We start from the raw sequence: 21,919 nt of genomic DNA on the forward strand, positions 1-21,919 counted from the left end.
GGATCATTGAAATAATGTCCAAGCATTTATGCGGTAATTACATCACAATGTAATTGTGTAATGGGGTCACACAAGAACCCTTGTTAGGCATGAGATACCAGTACAGAGGCTACCCCTGACCTCTCACATCATACGATATCATGAAACCCACCAAAATTATTGTAAACAATCAAATAATGCCCCTATCATATACTACGTCCCATTCGTGAATGTTATGTCAATAAAAGAAGTCCTGGGTCCAGTATATTGGGCAGATGTTACACGGCTGAATCATTTTTCTACTTTGGAGTTCTGGATCATGCTACACCCAATCCTGAACACTGTGGTTGTATGATCTATGAGGTGCACAATCCTATACTAGCTGAGGAATTGCTTTTGCAAGGTGACTGGACAGCCATCCAGTGGGCGCTTACTAAGTGACAGGCGAATGCACACTGGAGCTGCCTGCACCATGGTGACTGGAGATGCAGGGTGGCCAAACTGCTGACACCATGGAATGTTATGATGTCAAGGCACCTGACCTCCAGCTATCAGAACAACAAATGAGGCTGTTGCAAGTTAAATGGGAAGAGGCTTTCAGAAGATGGTAATAAAAAAAGAGAGAAAGTGATAGACCACACCGAGCAATGTGCAATGTGTAGGCAGACAAAAACTGTAACATGAGGAAAAGAACAGGAAATATGAACAAATATAGAGAACAAAAGACATGAATAAAGTTGAGAAAAGGGGGAAAAAGCAGTGATGTGTAAATATTTGTGAATCAGTTACACACACTACACTATAAGTTTAACAATAAAAAGTGTCACTAAATCTTCCACAAAAGTACATGAACACCAAATGTGATGTAAAATCAAGTCCACATTGATATCTTCTTATTCCAAACAATTATCTTTCCACCAGTGTCCCATTCAGTGTTTATCATTTCCACTGACAAATAAAAAGCCACTCAGCAGACTGCCTAGCCTTCAAATAAAGAAAGACATGCAGCACCTTAAATCCAGAGCTGACATAAGTCCTCCAGTCAGCTTTGCCCCAGCTCAATTATATAGCCCTCAGTAAACGTCCTGAAACCCCATCTGGTCCTGCTGCCTTTCTGCTACCTTCTGATTGATACCAACAAATAGATTTGCAAATGAGGTGGCCCAGAGCTTCCAATGGCACATGTTTGTGCATATGTTGTCCCTTTTAATGGAAAATATTTGTTTTCAAGTATAAAATCAAAGCATTTCAGCAGATATTCACTTGGAAAGTTCTCCAGCTTTGCATTGTTCAAAAAATCAAAAAGTTTACTTATAAAATCATTCTATGGCTTAACCCCTTCATGACAGACGTACACATGTACGCAGCCTCACGACAGTGGATATTAAACCTGTGGGGCCACATATATGCTTACTTGTGATTGTGCTAGTAGCATGCTGCACAGAGCACTCCCAGCACAGAGACCAGGCTCATACTAATGATCAGGAACTGGGAGGCCTGGTTCTCAATCACCTGGCTGCTGTGATAGCCTCTGATTTGCTATCACAGTGGTTAGTCACTGTTCAGATATTCACCTCCTTCTAGAGTTATGAGTACAGGGGTATATAAGTACCCCTTATTATTCATTCTCAAAAAAAGTGAAACATAAATAAACATATTAACACCATGAACAAGTCCTTTAATAAGACTACAAATAAATAAGTAAATATAATTGCAAATCATTTCCTCCAATGTAAATCTATCATCAATTACAAAGACCTTCCACCCAGCAAATTTTTCCCAGTCACACTCCCATTGTTAAATAACAGATCTCTAGTGCTGTGGTAATGTAAACACAAGGGTGAAGATGATGTCATTGACCACATATGGTCAAGACAATTAGAGGTATGTATGAATAACATCTCTCGGGATCCCTGTCTGTTTGTTTACATACCTCCACCCTATAGCAGATTTACTGCTACAGGGCAGATGTTCTGTGCAAAATCATGTATATAACCATGGTTTTGCACTTCCATCGTAGGGGGATTGTACACAGCAGAAACTGATCAACAGGTTTCGGCCAGTGGATGAGCACTGGCACCTGTTGATCGCTGAGAGACTGACAGAACTCAGCTCTGACTATGTAAAAAAGACAGAGCTGTGTTCTGTCAGCGGCGATCTGCTGGATTTTCTTTCCCTTCAAAGCAGGGAAAGAAAATCTAGCAGATTGCCTAGTGGAAACACCTAACACAGTACACAAAAACACTGGTTAGGCACACAGTTAACCCCTTCCCAGCCAGTGTCATTAATACAGTGACAGTGTATATTTTTAGCACTGATCACTGTATTCGTGTCACTGGTTCCCACAAAATGTCAGTTAGTGTCGGACTGAAATATCGCAGTCCTGCTATAAGTCACTGATAGCTGCCATTACTAATATAATTACTAATATAAAAAAATACTAAATTCCAGTATATACAGTACCTGTATACCATAGTTTGTAGATGCAAACAAATCACATATGCTAATTGGAAAATGTTTTATCAAAAATATGTAGCAGAATACATTTTGGCCTAAATGTATGAAGAAATTTGATTTTTTAAATTTTTTTACTGGGTATGTTTTATAACAAAAAGTAAAAAATAAAATTATAGATATATATATATATATATATATATATATATATATATATATATATTTTTTTTTTTTTTTTTTTTTTTTTTTTAATTTTGGACTTTTTACATTATAGCGCATAAGATAAAAAACACAGAGATGATCAAATACTACCAAAAGAAATCTCTATTTGTGTAGAAAAAATTATATCAATTTCATTTATGTACAGTGTTGCACTACCGTGCAATTGTCAGTTGAAACAACACAGCGCCCTATCGCAAAAAATGGCCTGGTCATGAAGGGGGGTAAATCTTTCGAAGGTCAAGAGGTTAAAGGATTTGTGTATTTTCAATGTTGCCCTTTAAGCTGAATGAAAAGACCCATTTTTTGCACTGGCACATGTCATCTATAGCAGTGCCCAGCTACCTGCACACTTTTTTAGTTTAGATAAAGGCAAGAAGAAAAGTTAATATTGCCTGTCAATGCAATCTTTATTGAACTAAGGCTGCATTGGGTTTTACTGCCTTTCCAGTTTGTGCTAACACTCCACAGTCTTCATTGCAAATCTTTTCATCTTGTTCCATAGCATAATCATTTGAAACACATCCAACATAGCTTATGAAAAAGCAGCTTCATATGTTTAGAAACGATGGACATAATTATTGGCTATAGACAGGTGTACTAAGGAATAATGCTAGCTAACTTAAGATATGATAAATACATCTAACCTATGGAACATATTCAGTCTTATTACTGTATGCTGTATTTTTTCCGTTACTGGTCACTTGAACAAGAAATGGCACATTCCTTTTAGATGAACTTCTGCAACGTCTGTTGTATAAACATGATTAACAGTGAGACCCTTTACAGACCTTCATGCATCATAAAGAATTTTTCCAAATAACTCAAAAGAATATCTTAATTGAAATAGGGACAAATGGTATTTGGACAAGTAGGAAAGTGTGTCACACATTGTTACAAACAAAAACAGCAAACACTTGTCTGTTGATATTATCAGTTATGTGTGTGTATATATATATATATATATATATATATATATATATACATACATACACACACACACACACACACACTATATTACCAAAAGTATTGGGACGACTGCCTTTACAAGCACATGAACTTTAAATGGCATCCCAGTCTTAGTCCGTAGGGTTCAGTACTGAGTTGGCCCACCCTTTGCAGCTACAGTCAGGTCCATAAATATTGGGACATCGACACAATTCTAATATTTTTGGCTCTATACACCACCACAATGGATTTGAAATGAAACAAACAAAACGTGCTTTAACTGCAGACTGTCAGCTTTAATTTGAGGGTATTTACATCCAAATCAGGTGAACGGTGTAGGAATTACAACAGTTTGCATATGTGCCTCCCACTTGTTAAGGGACCAAAAGTAATGGGACAATTGGCTTCTCAGCTGTTCCATGGCCAGGTGCGTATTATTCCCTCATTATCCCAATTCCAATGAGCAGATAAAAGGTCCAGAGTTCATTTCAAGTGTGCTATTTGCATTTGGAATCTGTTGCTGTCAACTCTCAAGATGAGATCCAAAGAGCTGTCACTCTCAGTGAAGCAAGCCATCATTAGACTGAAAATACAAAACAAACCCATCAGAGAGATAGCAAAAACATTAGGCATGGCCAAAACAACTGTTGGAACGTCCTTAAAAAGAAGGAACGCACTGGGGAGCTCAGCAACACCAACAGACCCGGAAGACCACGGAAAACAACTGTGGTGGATGACCAAAGAATTCTTTCCCTGGTGAAGAAAACACCCTTCACAACAGTTGGCCAGATCAAGAACACTCTCCAGGAGGTAGGTGTATGTGTGTCAAAGTCAACAATCATGAGAAGACTTCACCAGAGTGAATACAGAGGGTTCACCACAAGATGTAAACCATTGGTGAGCCTCAAAAACAGGAAGGCCAGATTAGAGTTTGCCAAACGACATCTAAAAAAGCCTTCACAGTTCTGGAACAACATCCTATGGACAGATGAGACCAAGATCAACTTGTACCAGAGTGATGGGAAGAGAAGAGTATGGAGAAGGAAAGGAACTGCTCATGATCCTAAGCATACCACCTCATCAGTGAAGCATGGCGGTGGTAGTGTCATGGTGTGGGCATGTATGGCTGCCAATGGAACTGGTTCTCTTGTATTTATTTATGATGTGATTGCTGACAAAAGCAGCAGAATGAATTCTGAAATGTTTGGGGCAATATTATCTGCTCATATTCAGCCAAATGCTTCAGAACTCATTGAACGCCGCTTCACAGTCCAGATGGACAATGACCCAAAGCATACTGCAAAAGCAACCAAAGAATTTTTTAAGGGAAAGAAGTGGAATGTTATGCAATGGCCAAGTCAATCACCTGACCTGAATCCAATTGAGCATTCGTTTCACTTGCTGAAGACAAAACTGAAGGGAAAATGCCCCAAGAACAAGCAGGAACTGAAGACAGTTGCAGTAGAGGCCTGGCAGAGCATCACCAGGGATGAAACCCAGCGTCTGGTGATGTCTATGCGTTCCAGACTTCAGGCTGTAATTGACTGCAAAGGATTTGCAACCAAGTATTAAAAAGTTAAAGTTTGATGTATGATTAATATTCTGTCCCATTACTTTTGGTCCCTTAACAAGTGGGAGGCACATATGCAAACTGTTGTCATTCCTACACCGTTCACCTGATTTGGATGTAAATACCCTCAAATTAAAGCTGACAGTCTGCAGTTAAAGCACATCTTGTTTGTTTCATTTCAAATCCATTGTGGTGGTGTATAGAGCCAAAAATGTTAGAATTGTGTCGATGTCCCAATATTTATGGACCTGACTGTATAACAGCTTCAACTCTTCTGGGAAGGCCGTCCACAAGGTTTAGGAGTGTGTCTATGGGAAGGTTTGACCATTCTGCCAGAAGTGCATTTGTGAGGTCAGGCACTGATGTCGGATGAAGGGCCTGGTTCGCAGTCTCCACAGTAATTCATCCCAAAGGTGTTCTGTTGGGTTGAGGTCAGGACTCTGTGCAGGCCAGTCAAGTTCCTCCACCCCAAACTTGCTCATCCATGTCTTTATGGACCTTGCTTTGTGCACTGGTGTGCAGTCATGTTGGGACAGGAAGGGGCCATCCCCAAAACTGTTCTTACAAAGTTGGGAGCATGAAATTGTCCAAAATGTCTTCGTATGCTGAGACATTAAGTTCCCTTCACTGGAACTAAGGGGCCAAGCCCAACCCCTTAAAAACAACCACACACCATAATCCCCCCTCCACCAAATGTTACACTTGGCACAATGCAGTCAGGCAATTACTGTTCTGGCAACCACCAAACCCAGGCATGTCCATCGGATCGCCAGACAGAGAAGTGTAATTCATCACTCCAGAGAACATGTCTCCACTGCTCTAGAGGTCAGTGGCAGCGTGTTTTACACCACTGCATCCAACCCTTTGCACTTGGTAATGTAAGGCTTGGATGCAGCCGCTCGGCCATGGAAACCCATTCCATGGAGCTCTCTATGCACTGTTGTTGTGCTAATCTGAAGGCCACATAAAGTTTGGAGGTTTTTAACTATTGACTATGCAGACAGTTGGCGACTTCTGTGCGCTTCAGCATGTACTGAACCTGCTCTGTCATTCTACATGGCCTACCACTTCGTGGCTAAGTTTCTGTTGTTCCCAGTTGCTTCCACTTTGTTATAATACCACTAACAGCTGACTGTGGAATATTTAGTAGCAAGGAAATTTCACAGATGGACTTATTGCACAGGTGGCAACCTATCACAGTATCACGCTTGAACTCACTGAGCTCCTGAGAGCGACCCATTCTTTCACAAATGTTTGTAGAAGCAGTCTGCATGCCTAGGTGCTTGATTTTATACACCTGTGGCTATGGAGGTGATTGGAACACCTGAAAAATCATTGGAGGGGTGTCCCAATACTTTTGACAATATAGTGTCTGTGTGTGTATGTATATATATATATATATATATATATATATATATATATATATATATATATATATATACACAGTTGTGTTCAAAATAATAGCAGTGTGTTGAAAAAAGTGAATAAAGCTCAAAATCCTTCTAATAGCTTTTATTTCCATACACACAAATGCATAGAGGAACACTACACATTCTATTCCAAATCAAAACATGAAGAAAAATATATCAAATTTGTGTTGTTCCTCTAAAAAAATTGAAGAAAAGTGAATATTAGACTGTTCAAAAAAATAGCAGTGTTTGTATTCTTCTTTACAAACTCAAACATTCACTATATAAACTGAAAGATGTTTGAAGATTTTGCTTTCCTTTGAATCACTTAATGAATATTAAGTTGTATAAGCACTGTTTCTGAGAACTGCTGTACATCTGTGTTGCATGGAGTCAACAAACTTCTGGCACCTGTGAACAGGTATTCCAGCCCAGGATTATTGGACTACATGCCACAGTTCTTCTCTATTTCTTGGTTTTGCCTCAGAAACTGCATTTTTGATGTCACCCCACAAGTTTTCTATTGGATTAAGATCCGGGGATTGGGCTGGCCACTCCATAACGTCAATCTTGTTGGTCTGGAACCAAGATGTTGCATGTTTACTGGTGTGTTTTGGGTCATTGTTTTGTTGGAACACCCAACTCAAGGGTATTTCCTCTTCAGCATAAGGCAGCATGACCTCTTCAAGTATTCTGATGTATTCAAACTGATCCATGATCCCTGCTATGTGATAAATAGGCCCAACACCGTAGTATGAGAAACATCCCCATATCATGATGCTTGCGCAACCATGCTTCACTGTCTTCACAGAGTACTGTGGCTTGAATTCAGTGTTTGGGGGTCATCTGACAGACTGTCTCCGGCCACTAGACCCAAAAAGAACAATCTTACTTTCATCAGTCCACAAAATGTTGCGCCATTTCTCTTTAGGCCAGTCAATGTGCTCTTTGGCAAATTGTAGCCTCTTCAGCACATGTCTTTTTTTCAACAGTGGGACTTTGCGGGGGCTTCTTGCAGATAGCTTGGCTTCACATAGGCGTCTTCTAATTGTAACAGTACTCACAGGTAACTTTACACCTTCTTTGATCTTCCTGGAGCTGATTGTTGGCTGAGTCCTTGCCATTTTGGCTATTCTTCTAACCAATCGAATGGTAGTTTTTTGCTTTCTTCCATGTCTTTCAGGTTTTGGTTGCCATTTTAAAGGTATTTGCGATCATTTTAGCTGAGCAGCCTATCATTTTCTGCACTTCTTTATATGTTTTCCCCTCTCCAATCAACTTTTTAATCAAGGTACGCTGTTCTTCTGAACAATGTCTGGAACGACCCATTTTCCTCAGAATTTCAGAGAGAAATGCACTGTAACCAGCATGTACAACATTTGCTGCCTTCCTTCCTTAAATAAGGGCAATAATTGCCACCTGTTTTTCAAAGAATGAATGACCTCACTAATAGAACTCCACACTGCTATTATTTTGAACATGCCCCTTTCAATTAGTGATTCAATTACACAGAATCAGCAGCATGCATGTCATGACTGTTGGGTCTGTTGGATTTCTATTACTTTACTACACCTGCTAGTAAATTATTTGCCATGCAGAAATATCATTTCTACCAAAAACAGTGATTGATCAGGTTAGTGTTGTCTGACTGCTATTATTTTGAACACAACTGTACAGTTGCAAGAAAAAGTATGTGAACCCCTTGGGATTACGTGGAGTTTTGCATGAATTGGGCATAAAATGTGCTCTGAACGTCATCTAAGTCACAACAATAGAAGAACACAGTCTGCTGAACATAATACTACACAAACATTAGATGTTGCCATGGTTTAATTGCACATAACATGTAAACATTCACACTGCAGGGAGGAAAAAGTATGTGAACCTTTGGACTTAATAACTGGTTGACCCTCCTTTGGCAGCAATAACCTCAACCAAACGTTTCCTGTAGTTGCAGATCAGACCTGCAAAACAATCTGGAGTAATTTTGGACCACTCCTCTTCACAAAACTGTTTCAGTGTAGCAATATTCTTGGGATGTCTGGTGTGAATCGCTCTCTTAAGGTCATGCCACAGCATTTCAATTGGGTTGAGGTCAGGACCCTGACTGGGCCACTCCAGAAGGCGTATTCTGTGCTGTTGCAGCCATTGTTTTGTTGAATTACTTGTATGCTTTGGGTCATTGTCCTGTTGCATCACCCATCCTGTGCGGAGCTTCAGTTGGCGGACAGATTGTCATACGTTTTCCTGCAAAATGTCTTGATAAACTCTGGAATTCATTTTCCCATCAATGACAACAATCCGTCCAGGCCCTGAGGCAGCAAAGCAGCCCCAAACCATGATGCTCCCTCTGCCATGTTTTACAGTGGGGATGAGGTTTTGATGTTGGTGTGCTGTGCCTTTTTTTCTCCACACATAGTGTTGTGTTTTCTTCCCAAACAACTCAATCTTGGTTTCATCTGTCCACAGTATATTTTGCCAGTAGTGCTGTGGAACATCCAGGTGCTCTTTTGCAAACTTCAAACGTGCTACAATATTCTTTTTGGACAGCAATGGCTTCCTCTGTGGTGTCCTCCCATGTACTCCATTATTGTTTAATGTTTTCCTTATTGTAGATGTGTCAACAAAAATGTTAGCATGTGCCAGAGATTTCTGTAGGTCTTTAGCTGACACTCTGGGATTCTTCTTTACTTCATGCAGCATTCTGCGCTGTGCTCTTGCAGTCATTTTTACAGGATGACCACGCCTAGGGAGAGTAGCAACAGTGCTAAACTTTCTCCATTTGTAGACAGTCTGACTTACTGTGGACACGTGAACATCATGGCTTTTGGAGATACTTTTGTAACAATTTCCAGCTTCATGCAAGTCAACAATTCTTGATCGTAGGTCTTCTGAGAGCTCTTTTCTGCGAGGCATGGTTCACATCAGACAGTGCTTCTTGAAACCAGTAAACCCAAAACAGGTGTGTGTTTTTTAAGGGCAGGACAGCTGTCAGCAACACATCCAATATCATCACACTGATTGGAGTCAAGGTTGGCTCACTCCTGGCTCCAATTAGCTCTGGGAGAATTCATTAAGCTAGAGCCTCACATACTTACATACTTTTTCCTCCCTGCACTGTGAATGTTTACATGTTATGTGCAATTAAACCATGGCAACATCTAATGTTTGTGTAGTATTATGTTCAGCAGACTGTGTTCTTCTATTGTTGTGACTTAGATGACGTTCAGAGCACATTTTATGCCCAATTCATGCAAAACTCCACGTAATCCCAAGGGGTTCACATACTTTTTCTTGCAACTATATATATATATATATTATATATTTTTTGGCAATATATTCTACTGAACAATTTGGGTAGTAGATCACAAAACTAATATACAAGGCTGAAAATGTTACAAACATTGAATAAAAAGAGGGAGGATCTAACTGTAAGAGTATACCTTGGAGGGCTCTGGGGGCAAGTGAGACATGAGGAAAAAGTTTTTATTTCATATAAAGGCCTAGCTCATCTAGTTCTACAACATTATTTTGTATTGATGTTACATGAACTAGTCAAAACTGGTTGGTAAACAAACTGATCTGAAAACCAGGTAAATTTGCAGATCAGCAAACTGCAGTTTATTTATTTTTTGTTTCTATTGAATGTTTACAAGCTGATATATACAATTTTTTGGAAATCATATAATTATCAAGAACAATTCTTTTTTCAATTTATTTACATTGAATAGAAAAATGGAGAAATTGGCCACACTCCCGTGTTTGTAACATTATCCTCACACAATCTACTCTAATAAGATTGTATAAACACAGCTTTGACATGTAATATTGTATTGCAATTTATTTATTTGCAATTAATTATGTTATGAAAAAAAAATGTCAAACAATCACATCAATTACCTATTTTCTTTATATTTTGAATTCATGTAAATAAAATGAAAGTAGATGCAAATGAAAACATGACAGAACCGAGAGCTGCAGTTATTGCCAATTCATTTTATTTCCCTGTTTATACAGCTGCCCACACTGCTCCCTGCCGGAGGATTAATTTATGTCTGTTATTTTATTTCATCTCTGAAGCTAAACACTAAATCTCCTTTTATACTTCCATCATTAGCTGGTAAGATGGACATGCAGCTTTTAAACATATTTATAGTATGTGAGCTCTGGAACTGCTGTACCAAAGTGCTGATACTAGACAATAACTTCAACTGGCAAAGTATAAAAAAGCAATGGTTTTTATTCTTTGTTTCCAGTTAGAATTCAGTACTGACCAAATAAACACACTAGGTAACTGCATCAGGACAGACAAAAGGAGCACTAGAACATTTGGCCAGCTTCCACCGAGACATGGCAACCAAAAGAACTTTGACCATGGCTGAAAATCTGAAAGGTCTATCAGGGTATGTGGCCCTTGTAATTAAGAGGTAAACATCACCATTCACTCTATGAGATCAAAGTGATACTAAACATTCGCCCTAGCTCCCAAATGTCCCTGATTTCGAGGGACTGTCCATCATTCAGAACAAACGTCCCTCTTTTCTCCTCATTTGGCCTTTATTTTGGTCTGATCTATATAGTTGCATATAAAATACACTACTTATCTATCAAAAAGTGTTTTACGGTACTAAACCTTTCATACAATTTCTAAATTGCTGAATTTGAAAATTCCAAAAGCCAATATACAGCAATAGTAGATGTAAAAAAGCACTTGTGGGTTTAACCAATCTTTTTTTTTTTTTTTTTTGTACAATTCTCCCTAATGGGAGCGTAGCAGGGGGTGTATCCTATGCCTGCGTACTTTTGCTATTAGATGTCTCTCATTTCCATCTCAGAAATTTGGGAGATATGATTCCCTGTTACACCAAATGATTAAAATGAATACAATTCGTTATTTAAACTTTATTCATCTAGTCAGTGACACATAAACCTGAATTAAGGCTAACACTATTAAGAGTCGTGCAACATCCACATGCTTAGTGGTAAATTGGAGGGCGGAGCCTGACAATGGCGGGGGCGGGGAGCTCGTGGTAGGAGCTCTTGCACGAGGCTCCTCTGTCCGATCCCCCCCCTTGGCCCCAAATCCCCCCTAGATGCATGGAGCCCCAGAAAGCTGAGACTCACCTCGGCCTGGTGGGCCCCCTTTGAGGAGCGACGGCCCGCGGGAGGGAGAGCCTGGGAGCTGGAGAGCAGCGGCGAGAGGCTGGAACAGTGAGCCTGGTTGCTGGGAGACGAGGAGGCGCAGCCAGGACACGTGACCGGTCGCAGTGCATCCCTGGGAGGCGAGGAAGCCGGCCGGGCGGCCGGCCAGCGGCTGACAGGGAGGAGGAGAGACACTGAAATGCTGAAACGGCCAGCTATCCCAGACCCCTGTCGTGGTGCTGGCAGGGAAGAACAGCCTGGTCCAAGGCAGGAGAGAGTGGAAGAAACTTCTGGAGGGTCCCCCTGAGAGGAGGTGGAGAGGAGCTGAACTGCTGAAAGAAACTGGAGGAGGGAGCCTGGAGCCATCTCAAGAGAAGAAACGTGCAAGGAGGGTGAGTGAGTCTGGCTGTGGCTACACACATAAAATCTGTATTGAGTTAGTGGGAATCAGCATAAGAGAAAAGGGGGGACCCCCAGAGAAGAGAATATAAATAAAGAGAAGAACGTATCTAAGAAAGAAAAGTGAATGGACAGGGCTGGGACTTGCAAATCATATAAACGGCTTCTTCTTAACACAAATCTCTAGAGAAATAGAAAAGATACAGAAGAAATGAAAAATAAAAGTGCAAAAGGAACCGGGCCAAAAGGGACCCAAACGGGTACAATTAAAAAGTACACATCCCAGGGCAACGTGACCCCGGAAGGCCCCAGAGTAGAAATGACAAAGGAGAATTAGATCTAAGTATGCAAAATAACCCTAAACAATTAATGGACTTGGATATCAGTAGTCAACAAATATCAGAGACGGGAAAAGAGCTCCAAATCCCAAATAAAAAAGAAATGACAGAAATGTTTAAAGATCTGGAGAGAACAATAAAGCAAGAAATGGTAAAAATTCAGAATGACCTGGGGCAGTTGTTGCTAAGAGTGGAAGAAACGGAGCAGAAAGTTAAAAATCAGACCCAGATTATTGCCGAATTAGAGAAGAAGATAAGTAATATGGAAAAAGCTCAGGAAAAATTGCAGTACAAGGTGGAAATCCAAGAGAATAGAGAAAGAAGGAGAAATATAAGGATAAGAGGGATACCGGAAAGTCTAAAAGGAGAAATATTGGAAGAGGAGGTTTACAAAATTCTGAACTTTATAATGGGAAACTCTGATATGGAAAGGACTAATATAGAAGGAATCTCTAGAGTCGGGAGACTCCAGGGGAACTATGAGAAGGAAAGGTCGAGAGACATACTTGTTAAATTTTATGAACTGCAGCAAAGGGAAAGAATTTGGAGGAAAACTAAGGGAAAACCAGTAATAAAATATGGAAAAATGGATATCCAAATTTATGCGGACTTGTCATCGGAGACTCTCCGGAGAAGGAGAGCTCTGAGGCCTTTGCTGGAGCTGATGAAAAAACAGAAGGTGCAATATAGATGGGGAGTACTGGAGTGCTTAATAGGATGGAAAAATGGAATAACAGCCTATTTGAGGTTCCCAGAGGACTTGAGAAACTTTTGCGATAGGAGGAGAGGGATTGAGGGGAGTACTGGGAGAGGGGGGGAGGGAAAAGGGTAGAGGGATAAAAACGCTCTATAGGAATAAGAAAGAGGAAGGGAAGGAGGAGGAGGGAGACGGTAGGAAAAGAGTAAGATGGAAGAAATCCAATATATAACCTATAATGTAAAAGGGTTAAGCTGCCCAGGAAAGAGATTCAGGTTATTTAAAGAACTTCAACATAGAAAATCCTCAGTGGTATTTTTGCAGGAAACACATCTAGGGATAGAGTCGAAGGTTAGACTGAAGACTAGACATTTTCCAACATGTTTCTATGCGGATTCACCAACTAAAAGAGCAAAAGGAGTTGCTATAGGCTTTGCAAAAAATATAAGGTTCGAGGTGGAGAAGAGACTAACGGATCCGGAGGGGAGGTTTTTATTTTTGAGAGGTAAACTACAGGGAATTGAGTGTACAATAGCAAATATATACAGTCCAAATAAGAGACCAGAGAGGTTTATGAGAGAAGTGCTGAAGAGATTGATGGATTTTAAAAGTGGGTGTAGGATAGTAGCGGGAGACTTGAACATCTGTATGGACCCACGGATAGATACCACTTCCTCTGTGAGGAGGGAGGAAAGCAAATCCTTGAGAATGTTAAAGAAATTGATGCATGAGTGTCAGTTGGTGGACATCTGGAGAATTAGGAATATGAAGGAGAGAGATTATACTTTCTTTTCGCACGCTCATGAGACTTATTCTAGACTAGATTACATATTAGTAGAACATCGAGTGATAGAGTGGGTGGTGGAAGTAAAAATTGAAGGAAGCACCCTGTCGGATCATGCCCCAGTTGCTATGAAGTTAAGATGGGGTAGAGAAGGGAAAGAAGGTTATGTATGGCGGTTGAATGAGGCACTTCTCATGGAGGAAGAGATTGGTCAAAGAATTGAGAGAGAAATTGAATGGTTTTTTGATGAGAATGAAACAGAGGATGTGTCGGTTGCAACGGTGTGGGAAGCACATAAAGCTTACATCAGAGGTCTACTTATTGCAATGGGGGCAAAAAAGAAAAAAGAAAGGAGAGAAAAGATAAATAGATTATTAAATGAAATATATGATCTTGAACAGGTGCATAAAAGGGAAAGAACTAAGGAGATAATGCAGAGGTTAATAAAGAAGAAAGAAGAATTAGACAATGTAATGGAGGAGGAAAAAAGAAGAGTCTTTAATAAAATAACAAGTGAAAGGTACAGATGGGGAGATAGGCCGGGAAAGTATTTAATGAGAACCTTAAGAAAGAAGAAAAATAGAAATTATATTGAGAAAATAAGAAACCCCAAGGGGGAATTTGTACACTCAACCAAGGATATTGCTAGAATATTTAAAGAGTATTATAATGAGTTGTATAATATCATACCTCAGGATACGTTTAGGAAAACGGAAATAGTAAATAGAGAGAAAAGAAAGACATACCTAGAGGAGGCAGGCCTACCGAAATTAAGAGAAACACAACTGAACTCTCTTGAGGCAGAAATAACCCCAGAGGAAATAAAATTAGCATTAGAAAGCATGGCGGGAGGGAAAAGCCCAGGTCCGGATGGATATACGGCCAAATACTATAGAAAATATAAAGAGCTTTTAATTCCCAAAATGAAGATTTATATGAACGCCTTGGGGAATGGGATGAAGATAAGGGGAGAGTCTTTACAGGCGAATATAGTATTGATACAGAAAGAAGATAAAGATCCCTCACATTATCGTCCCATAGCGCTGCTGAATGTAGACACTAAAATATATGCAAAGGTTCTGGCAAATAGACTGAAAGAGCTGATGCCGGAGTGGGTACATGGAGACCAGGTGGGGTTTGTCTCGGGAAGAGAGGGTAGAGATAATGCTCTGAGATCACTGTTGCTTATACAGGAGGGCAAAAAAGGGAAAACCCCAATGATACTGATGTCGATAGATGCTGAGAAGGCATTCGACAGAGTGAGTTGGGGTTTTATGATGGACACTCTGGAAGCGTTGGGAGTGGGAGATAGAATGAGAGGGTGGATTGGAGAGTTGTACAGAGGGCCTACCGCAACCATAATGGTAAATGGAGGAAGATCAGAGTACTTTAAGATGTCAAATGGTACAAGACAGGGATGCCCATTGTCCCCACTGCTATACATGTTATCACTGGAGCCCTTACTGTCCATGATTAGAAAGAACATAGACATAAAAGGAATAAAGATAGGTGATAGAGAACATAAGGTAGTGGCCTATGCGGACGACCTGATGTTTTATGTTGGAAACCCTAGAACATCACTTCCAAATTTAATGAAAGCATTGAGGGAGTACGGAGACCTGTCGAATCTGAAAATTAACCCGACAAAGACCGAAATCTTAAACACAAATCTCAAAAATAGTGAAAAAGAAAGATTACAAGAGGAATTCCCTTTCCTTTGGAGAGACAAAGAATTAAAATATCTAGGAATAAAACTATCAACCTCAAATAAAAACCTTTATAAAGCCAATTATATAATGTTATTAAATGAAATTAAGGAGGAGTTGAGGAGAGTGGGAAATGGAAATCCATCGTGGATAGGTCGTATAAACTTGATAAAGATGGTAATTGTCCCCAAAGTATTATATAAATTTCAAATGATCCCAATCAAACTCCCAGAGGCATATTTTAAAGAACTGAGGAAAATGATAATAAAATGTATATGGAGGAATAAAAAGCCTAGAATAGGGTATGAAACGTTGACTAGAACTAAAGAAAGAGGAGGACTGGGGGTACCAGATTTTAGGAGATATTACAAAGCAGGGATTATCGCAAGAATTTTCGACTGGATTCATAATCCGGAGAATTGTTGGGTCAAAATTGAGAAAACACTGAGTGGAATAAGCTTGAGTAATAGTATCTGGGTGCCTGCACAATACAGAGAATTAGAGGAGAGCACAAGCACGTACACTCTTATTGTTTTAAAAGAATGGGATTTATTACATAGACAAAAGGGGTGGGTTTTTAATTCACAACTAATACCACTTAGGAACACAAAATATTTCATCCCGGGTAAAGATAGCATAGCAGGGAAATGGATTATAAAACAGGAGGCGCAATTGAGAGATATAATGGTAGGAGAGGAAATTGGGTCATATAAGGATATGGAGGAAAGAAAGGGTGAAGTCTTTAATAAGATGGATAGATTAAGATATTACCAACTGAAGAACGTTTTTGAAAGCCTTCCAAAACCTATAAGAACTAGAAAAGACTGGAATCCATTCGAGAGAATTTTTGAGCTACGGGGAAATGGTAGACATGGAACGGCAAAAATACACAAGATATTAATGGAACTTGACACAGACACAAAATTAATGCACATAGAGAAATGGGAAAGAGATATGGGGAGAAAAATAGAGGAGGAGGAGAAGAAGATGTTCACATTAATTCACGAAAATATTAGCATGAGAGAAGTGGAAATAAATTATAAGTGTTTGAATAGATGGCACATTACCCCTTACCTGGAGCACAAGATGAATACGGAAATTTCAGAGATGTGTTGGAGAGATTGTGGAGAGGTGGGCACGTGGTATCATATGTGGTGGGAGTGTCCAGAAATACAGGTGTTCTGGCGAAAGATAGTTTACTTGATAGGGAAGATTACAAAAATCAATATAGGATTAGACCCAGAATTATGCCTCCTCCATATCTCAGAACTCCCAGTGAAAGTATATAAAAGGTCAGGGATATGGTATTACTTAACAGCAGCAAAGAGCTTGATACCCAGGTACTGGAAGAAAAGAGAGGTGCCAACTGAGGAAGATTGGATGGGTAGAGTAAACCAGATTTCTGGGACAGAAAGACTGTATTATACGCACGAGGATAAGCTGGAGATATACAATAAAAAATGGAAAGGATGGGGAGAATATAAAGAAATGGCGAAAAAGGTGAAGAGATAAGGTCCCGGGTAGTCGGCTTAGAATTTGGAATTGGATTTAGGAATAACAGAATAATATGGAGTAAATGAGAGAAGAGAGAATATAGAGCGTGGAGGGGAGGGAGGGAGGGGAGGGGACGGGGAGAAGGAGGGGGGGCGTTTGGGAGGGGGGGGTGGTATGAAAAGAAAGTCATATATAGGAATAAATTTTATAATGAGAAAATATGTTTTTGATAAATATTTTAATAGATATGTTGAAATGACTTGTATATGGATTGAAAACTAATAAATATTTATAAAAAAAAAACCACTATTAAGAGTAGAACTTAGTACCATTCAAAAATGTTCTCACTAAATTAAACCCCAACTTCATGCAAATTAGAAAAGAATGTTCTGAGCAAATCTCCCTCCCTTCCAGCGAGTAACGCAGTCCAGCAATTCCCTTCTGCCAATAGATGTAATTGCATGCGGAAGACTGAAGACTATCTGTGGGTGCAGGGTTTAACAGACCAACCCCATTACAACGACACAGAAAGTGATGCATGATGACATTAGGGCTGCTCTCTGCATCACTGAGGGCTGCCCACTTCTCAAAGATCATTTGAGAATTAGGACCCTGCACATCAAGTCACTGAACACATATGAAAAGGTATAATGTATAAATAGGGGGATGGGGAGTCCACTGTAGATCTTTACATTATATTGAGAAAAATATTTGTTCTGATTATCATTCTTGTAATTCATTCAAACTACTCTAGAGTGTATAGTCAAAAGAGTGACACCACCATTCACTATTGGAGATCTGCATCTTTGTGTAATCTGTCTGCTCACTAGACAATAAAGGAGTACCACCACACTGTTGAGGCTCTCACTGTGTTCCTTTCATCCTGCAAGCTCTTAAACACTCCCACCTCCATATAACAGTGTGCGAAAACAAGATAGATTCTTAAGCTGGCTATATATTTTTTTTATGTTCAGCCACAAAAGGAGGTGGATAGAGGAACACCCCCCCCCCCCCCAAGCCATCATATTCTGACAGCTGTACCTGCCACTGTCAAAATATGCTGATCAGTCTCTGCAGGCGATTGACCACAGTAGCTGATCCAACAAAAGTCAATAAACAATTGACTTCTGTCAAGCAAAGACTGCCATGCACTTTGCAATTTGGCAAGTCTCTTCTGACCTGGCCACTGTATAGCCAGCTTTATTCTGATTTTTGATAAGCAGGGGATTTTGGAAAATAAATTATGGATGGATTTTGGATAGTTATATTAAAAGTATTATTGGATTTATTACATTAGTAATGAACACCTAACTCGATTAAAATATATCTTCAATAGTTGCCTAGAATTTTTACAGTCTTGTTTTGCTAAAGTGAAGGGTCCTATTTTTGGTCTTCCCATATGTGAAATAATGTGACACTAAATTGTATATACAGAAGAATCTATAAGTCTACACCAAAGTTTGTGCATTGATCTTGATATTCTGTCCAAGTGCCCAGAACCATTTTTGTTACAATGGGGGCATTACTGGCAATTATTTAAATTGTACTGGAAATTAAAGTTGCACTCACACTGAGGCCAGTTAATCTTAACCACACTTGAATTTAATTTTGTACTCTCCAGTTTTTATACTACTACAGGTACTTATATAGTGCCAGCAATTTACACAGCGCTTAACATATGAATATACTGTACAGTCACATCAGTCCCTAAACCTGTACAATCTAAGGTCCGTAACTCACATTCATACATACTAGAGCCCATTTAGACAGGAACCAATTAACCTACCAGCATGTCTTTGGAGTGTAGGAGGAAACTGTGAGTACCCGGAGAAAACCCACGCAGGCACAGGGAGAACATGAAAACTCCAGGCAGGTGGTGCCATGGTTGGGATTTGAACCAACAACCTCAGTACTGCTAGGTGGAAGTGCTAACCAATTAGCCACGGTGCTGAATCAACCCCAGTGTGCTCTCAAAATATGTAAAAATTGTCTTAAATATTAGAGAACACTAATATTTAAAGACCTAAACAAGCCAAAACATATTTTTTATAGACTTTCCTAATGTTTTGCTGCAGTCTTTGTCTGACCAAGAAATTTTCTTAAGATGCTTTCTATACCTATCTAACTCTGTCTAAAACAAAAAAAAAAAAGTTTTGGAAAACTTTAAGTGCCTTAATTTGAATAAAATAAAAATGGCAGATTTAAAACGTATGAATGCTCCTTAATACCATGGTTTATTTCTGTTTTAAAGAAATTCATAAGTAGTGTTTAATCCTTTTGAAAAAATATATTAGACATTCATACTCATATGTGATGTTTTCTTAAAAATGTACTTAGTAGTGTATGTGCCAAATATCAATTGAGTTATGATTGTAAACTAAATCAATCAGGTCAGTCACCTAAAAGTGTTTTTATGAGTATAACACTCAAAACACTTCTTAAACCAACATCATCACGCCAACATAATAAGATAATGGGTATAAAACATTAGGTGCTGCTATTAATAATAATACACTGTAAATTATTATTATTACATTGAGTTTATATAGCGCCAAAGGGTTTGCTCAGCGCTGTACAATAGAGGGGGGGACAATACATGAAACAGTACAGCAACTACAAACAGCACACGAGCGGTTAGAGGGCCCTACTCTTTCGAGCTTACAATCTAGGAGGGAGGGGATAGTGGTACAGAAGGAAGTGGCTGTGGGGGATGGAGTGGTGGGAGGAATGAAGGAGAACGGCTGTTAGGTGAGGGTGGGGTAGGCTTCCCTGAAGAGATGGGTTTCCAGGGAGCCCCTGAAGGTGAGGAGGGAAGGTGACAGTCTGATGGATTGGGGTAGTGAGTTCCAGAGAATGGGGGAGGACCTGGAGAAGTCTTGCAGTCGTGCGTAGGAGGAGGAGACCAGGGAGCAAGATAGAAGGAGGTCCTGTGAAGAGCGAAGGGTACGGGTAGGGTGGTACCTGGGAATCAGGTTGGTGAGGTAGTTAGGGGCAGTGTTGTGAATGGCTTTGTAGGTCAGAGTGAGTAGTTTGAATTTGATGCGTTGGGCAATAGGGAGCCAGTGGAGGGATAGCCAGAGGGGGTGGCAGAGGTGGAGTGGTTGGTGAGGTGGATGAGTCTAGCCGCTGAGTTCAGGATGGTCTGAAGCGGGGAGAGCCTGCACTGGGGTACCACCAGGATATAAAATAATATGCTGGTTTATCACCAGCACATGGTGAGTGTGCATTTTGATGGGGTGTTCTGTGCACTGGATATCACATTAGTGAAAGAGGATCACATTACTTCATTCATTGAGGATCATTGATATATGGACTTTTCTGAATGGACTATATGGGGACTTCTTATATATGATTTAACACTGAATATTTTTGCACATATATGGTGGTGGATATATTTAGTTATTTATTTATTGATTGATTTGGTTTAGGATTGCGCTATTATTTGTGGTTATTTGGTTTATCACATTCATTATGATTGTCAACTAGCTTTTCCACAAACTTACATTCATGGTGGCTTTTATGACATACAACAAACAAAAGGCTTCATATACACACATTATGTGCTGGCTTTCTCTTGATCTGTAGGAAGTCATCAAATATGGATTCTCACAGCAGTCAGGGGGTGAATAATGAGTGCCCAAGAAGCTCTATCCATGTCTTTATGACTGAAGAAGTCTTCAATTTTTTTCAGGTAAAGTATAAACCCTGATTAACTGAATACAGAAAATAGGAGAAAGGATCGCATACCCTGTATTAGAAGTCACTGGATGAAGGATTACTTGGGGTGCTCGGGGAGGGACTTCAGGCACAACATCTACAAATAAAAAAAAGTACAAAATAGAGAGATGAAAAAAAGTTTACAATAACAGAGTTTAATACATTTAAGAATTATAGCATTACACAGGTTCTCCACTTATCTATAATTTTTTCCACCTGCCTGTGGAAGGGAACACAAGCTAACATATAACTGTTGACTCTTCTCGAATATCCCACTGCTGAACTCTGAGAGCCCAATCCCACCATTACCTACTGCAACCTTCTTAAAGGTCAGGCTGATCATTAGGTTTTATGATATTTAGAAACCACTGGGGTTAGATTTTAGAAAGAGGATTCACAACTTCCCATATGTCAAGCCTCATCCCCAGTGTGTACACATTTCTCCAAATATAGCTACCCATAGTACTGTTTGAAAGGTGCATTGAGACATGCTACAATATCTACAACTAAAATAACTACAGTCACATGCATTTGCAGCTGCAGACTTCACCAGGTCTGTTAGTTTACCCAGTAAGCCTGTAGGAGGTGTGCTGACAAGGTTTCTACTTGTTAGGCCTCACAGTGCCTGATGACCTTGTAGGCAGGTGCGGTTAGTTTTCTCCACTCTAGGTGGCACTCAATACGAGTGGTACCACAGTCTGGTAAGCCCAAGGGAAATAAAGTTTTTCTATGGCTTCCTGAGTCAATGGAGCAGTGTTCCAGTTGGCTATGCAGCGGTCACGTGACCCCCGGTGGTCATCTTGGGTCAACAGGGTCTATTTAAGTCCCTGTCCCCAGGATTTGGCACGCTTCTTGTGTGTGGCTAGTGTAGGGATGTAGGAAGAGAGATCCCAATTGTTAGGGAAAGTAATTATTGGTAGGGAAAGGTTCCTGATAAGTAGGGACAGGTTAGGGGCTCGCTATCCTTGAAAGGAGTTTCCAATTTGGGACCGGACCAGACTGGCCAGGCCATAATTCACCCTCTAAAACAGACGCTGTTGGCACCTTTCCTCTGCGACATCTG

General features: G+C 39.9%; 1 protein-coding gene across 2 annotated transcripts in view; it reads right to left on the reverse strand.

The window, feature by feature from the left end:
- KSR2 (kinase suppressor of ras 2) overlaps positions 1 to 21,919 on the reverse strand; it is a 645,462-nt gene that overhangs the window by 163,616 nt on the left and 459,927 nt on the right. For both annotated transcript variants that reach the window (XM_089677203.1, XM_089677211.1), the window contains exon 12: positions 20,887 to 20,953. In XM_089677203.1, coding sequence (XP_089533329.1) covers positions 20,887 to 20,953 — 67 coding nt within the window. The remainder of the gene's footprint in view (positions 1 to 20,886; positions 20,954 to 21,919) is intronic.

The sequence above is a fragment of the Staurois parvus genome, unplaced genomic scaffold (assembly GCF_062004578.1).
Source record: "Staurois parvus isolate SC_StPar_1 unplaced genomic scaffold, SC_StPar_1.0 ptg000014l, whole genome shotgun sequence".
Lineage (NCBI taxonomy): Eukaryota > Metazoa > Chordata > Amphibia > Anura > Ranidae > Staurois > Staurois parvus.